Here is a 3,814-nt window from a genome sequence, read left to right on the forward strand (position 1 = left end):
TCGACTTCATGGTCGGCGTAGTAGAGGCGGGCAGGACACGACGTGGGTCGAGTGACAATTGGAATCTGGCTCACATACCGCATCAAACCAAGCCGGCGGAGATGCAGGCAAGCTTCCGTGCGCCAGCACCAGCTGGTCCTTCTGCGACACGCTCCACCACGCACGACTGGGCACATCGAACGCTCGCCATCGACGCGCTACAGAACGACGACGGGCTACTATCGCTATTACATGCAGTCGTTGTCGCCGTTGGTATGGACGCCACGACGACTGCGTGCAGAAAGGCGCGTGCGCGTCGACGTCGCGTAACACCGACGACCTATCTCCTCAACGCATCGGGCGAGCGTACGGTGCGTGAGTGCCACTGCCTCCAAGCTCTGCCCCCACGATCCGCCACCGTTCATCGCATCTCGACTAATAGCCTGGATGCCACTTGTCGGTGGGATTGTGGCTTGGTCACGACGACCTCTGCGCATTGAGCCCATTGATAAGTACTGTAGCCACGAGAATAGAGACGTCAATTGTAGAGAGATATTTGTGCAAATCCGTGTCGCTGCATCTAGACCTACTGCTACTACAAGACCACGTAGCTGTCGCGGCCTTGGCGACTCGAGTCGGGCCCGCTGCTTTTGGTGCGGTTGCGCAACATTGACCCGTTCTGCGACCGCCCGCCCTGCGACGAGAGGTTGGTGCCATTCCGCCGCGTCAAGAACGACCGCTCCTCGACCTAGTGCGTCGCCATGAGACACCATCCGCAGTAGAAAAGGAGTCGAAAATCTACCGAGCGCTGGGCCAGCGTCATGTTGAACTCTTCCAGCGCGCGGTGCGTGTCCAGAATGTGGCTCGCGTCGTCGGCAAACTGATTGTTGACGTTGAACGAGCCGCGCGTCGGCGCCTTGCGCTTCGTCGGCTCGTCCGCGCCCTCGTCCATCTTGCGCACCATCTCCGCAAACAGCGACGCCGGCTTGTGCATGAGCTACACGCACGTCTCCGTCATCGTCTCGTCCATCAATCAATCTCAGTCTACCTCGTTGTACGTGCCCACATCCACGAGCTTGCCCGCGTCCATGACAAGGATCGCGTCGGCATTGCGCGTCGTTGTCAGCCGATGCGTGACCGAGATGATCTACACACGCCGCTTCGTATCGCCGTGATCGCTCTCTAGTGTCCGCCTACCGTCATCTGCAGCTTCTTCGCCAGCACTTCCAGCGTCGCCACGACGCTCGCTTCCGTCTCTTGATCCAGCGCACTCGTGGCTTCGTCCAAGAGCAAAATGCTACACACACAAATATCTCTACATAAATGTACGCGACGAATATCGATCCCTGTACCTCGGCTGCCGCACCAGCGCGCGGGCAAGGCAAATGCGCTGCGACTGGCCGCCACTGAGGTTGACGACCGCATGCTGGCCAATGATCGTGTCGTAGCCGTCCTTGAGCGACTTGACGAAATCGTGGCACTCGGCCAACTTGGCCGCTTCAAGACACTCTTCGCGCGACGCGTTCGGGTTGCCATACCGAATGTTCTCCATGATGGTGCCGTTCAGAATGCCCCCGTCCTGAAAGACGACGGCCATCTGCTGGCTCAAGCTCGCCTTCGAGTAACCCGTCGTGTCCACACTGTCGACGCAGATCGCCCCCGCGCTCGGTGCGTAAAAGTTCATCAAGCAGCCGAGGAGCGTACTCTTGCCGCAGCCACTGGGGCCCACAATGCACGCATAATCGCCCTACACACCAAAAAAAGTTGAAACATTGATACTCCTCATCGAAAAATCGATAAAAACGAGAAAATCCATACCTTTTGAAACACCGCATTGATGTCGTCGAGCGTCCAGTTCTCCGCGTGCTCGTCGTACTTGAAGCACACGTGCTGCACCGACAACGCGTGCTGCATGCGGGGCACGGCCGGCCGCTTCTTGTCCTCCTTCTCGAGCTTGTCGAAGTCGTCGGCCGCACCATAGATAATCTCATCAATGCGCTGGAGACTCGACGCGTTGCCAATGGCGACGCGCATGAAGCCACCGAGAACCGTCACCGGCGACGAGATGCGGTTGAGGAGCGTCGTGCACGAGAAAAAGTCGCCCGATGTAATGTCGCCGCGAAACACCTTCATGACGAGGCACGCCGTCATGACTTGGACAAAGATAAACATGGCCGACTCAATGTAGATCTGGACCACGCCGCTCCAGAAATCCTTCGAGAACTGGGCCTTGCGCAGCCCGCTAATGCTCGCGCCAAAGCGCTTCAAGAGTGGATCTTGAATGCCATACGACCGCACCACCTTTTGACACGCGACCGCGTTCTGAAACTCGGCGGCCACATACGCATTCTTGGAGCCAAAGCTCTGCGACTGCTTGCCTACATGGGAATACAGGGTGAATTTTGTGCAATGGATGAAAATTTTCAAAAAATCAAACAATCAAAAACAAATAAGGAAAATCCAACAAAAATTCAAGACGGCACAAGACGACGACATACCGGCAAGGCCTTGGGGCCCGGACGTGACGACGACGGCCGCAAACGCAAACGACATCAAGCCCACAATCGGCTCCGAGTACATGAGGTAGGCAAAGCCAATAGCAATGGCCACAATCGGGTTCATGAGGTTCTACACATGTACAGCATGACACGCTTGCAATGGCATCGCACTCGAAATGTACCCAAAACACGGCTTGCCACATGGCGTTGACGCGCGCCACGTCCGACTGGAAGAGGTTGTTGAGGTCGCCTTCGGACCGGTCGTGGAAGAAGCCCGTCTGCTGGCGCATAATGACATTCAGGAGGCTGTTCTGCATCTGCTGCGTCGCTTTGGCAATCATCTTCGACTGAAAGTAGCCTATTTCAAGAGTGCACATGAGACTGCGAGGCGTCGTCCAGAGGAAGGAAGGAATACCCATGGCGTAGTCGGCCATTGTAAACGGAATGCTAATCGCCATGACGCCAATGACACCAACCATGAGCTCGTGCGGCGGCAAAAACGGCAGCTCGACGCGCTGGCCATTGTCGTCCGAGGTTTCATTCTTCCACTTGAACTCCGTGTGCACCGAGAGCCCGGTCGTCATGCCAAAGTCGTCAAAGTTGGTGAGCGCATACGTCCATGTCGACTTTGGGAAAGCCTTGTCCGTGAGGATTTGGAGGAAAAACGCGAGCAGCGGCGTGATCGAAGCGGCGACCAGGACGACCATGGTCGTGCAAAACAAATCCCACTTTTGCGTCGACCTACGTTCAATAAGACAATGTGTCGACACATGGAATAGGCTACCAGTGGCCAAACGTCGACTTGATCACGTCCCATGCGCCATACGCGTTGGTGATCGACGTCGCGTCAATGTCCCGCAAAAACGCCAGAAATTCATTCGCGCGAATGTTCTTCGGGCGGTACAAGAGCGCCCGCTCGAGAAAGCGCATGAGCTCTTCGCGCGTCATCTCGCCAGAGTCGCGGCCGCAAATGATGAGCAGGTCCGTCTCCATGGTCTCGACCGCCACCTAGTCGACGCGCGCGGTCAAGTACCTATATGCAAGGGTGGGCCTACCGCCGTGACACCGGGAATGCGGCGCAGCGACGCGCGGAGCGACTCCATCGAGATGCGAATGTGGTCGTGGTGCGCATAGTTGTGCAGCTTCTTGGAGAAGGTACGGGCGCGGGGCTTGAGGATGATGCGGGCGGCGGCGAGGACCACGTAGACTGCGTCAATGTACAGCTCAATCTGGTTCGAGCGGTACTTGTGGTTCGTCTTGTACTTGGTGGTCCAGCCGTCTTCGTACACCTTGAGCTTGTCGAGGTTGTCGGCAAACACAAAGCTAGACACAGCATC

The 3,814-nt window shown here is 57.0% G+C and overlaps 1 protein-coding gene across 1 annotated transcript; it reads right to left on the minus strand.

Moving 5' to 3' along the window:
* Positions 1–574: 574 nt before the first annotated feature.
* On the minus strand, positions 575–3,799 carry SPRG_21224 (hypothetical protein; the record flags this gene model as incomplete). Its single annotated transcript, XM_012352241.1, has 11 exons — positions 575–727; positions 782–976; positions 1,028–1,126; positions 1,177–1,276; positions 1,332–1,726; positions 1,798–2,357; positions 2,478–2,607; positions 2,660–2,835; positions 2,893–3,218; positions 3,262–3,485; positions 3,533–3,799. Coding segments are annotated over 11 exons (2,625 nt in total), but the record flags the coding sequence as incomplete, so codon positions are not given.
* Between the last annotated feature and the right edge of the window lie 15 nt (positions 3,800–3,814).

This window comes from Saprolegnia parasitica (genome assembly GCF_000151545.1).
Source record: "Saprolegnia parasitica CBS 223.65 unplaced genomic scaffold supercont2.94, whole genome shotgun sequence".
In the NCBI taxonomy this organism is placed as follows: Eukaryota; Oomycota; class Saprolegniomycetes; order Saprolegniales; family Saprolegniaceae; genus Saprolegnia; species Saprolegnia parasitica.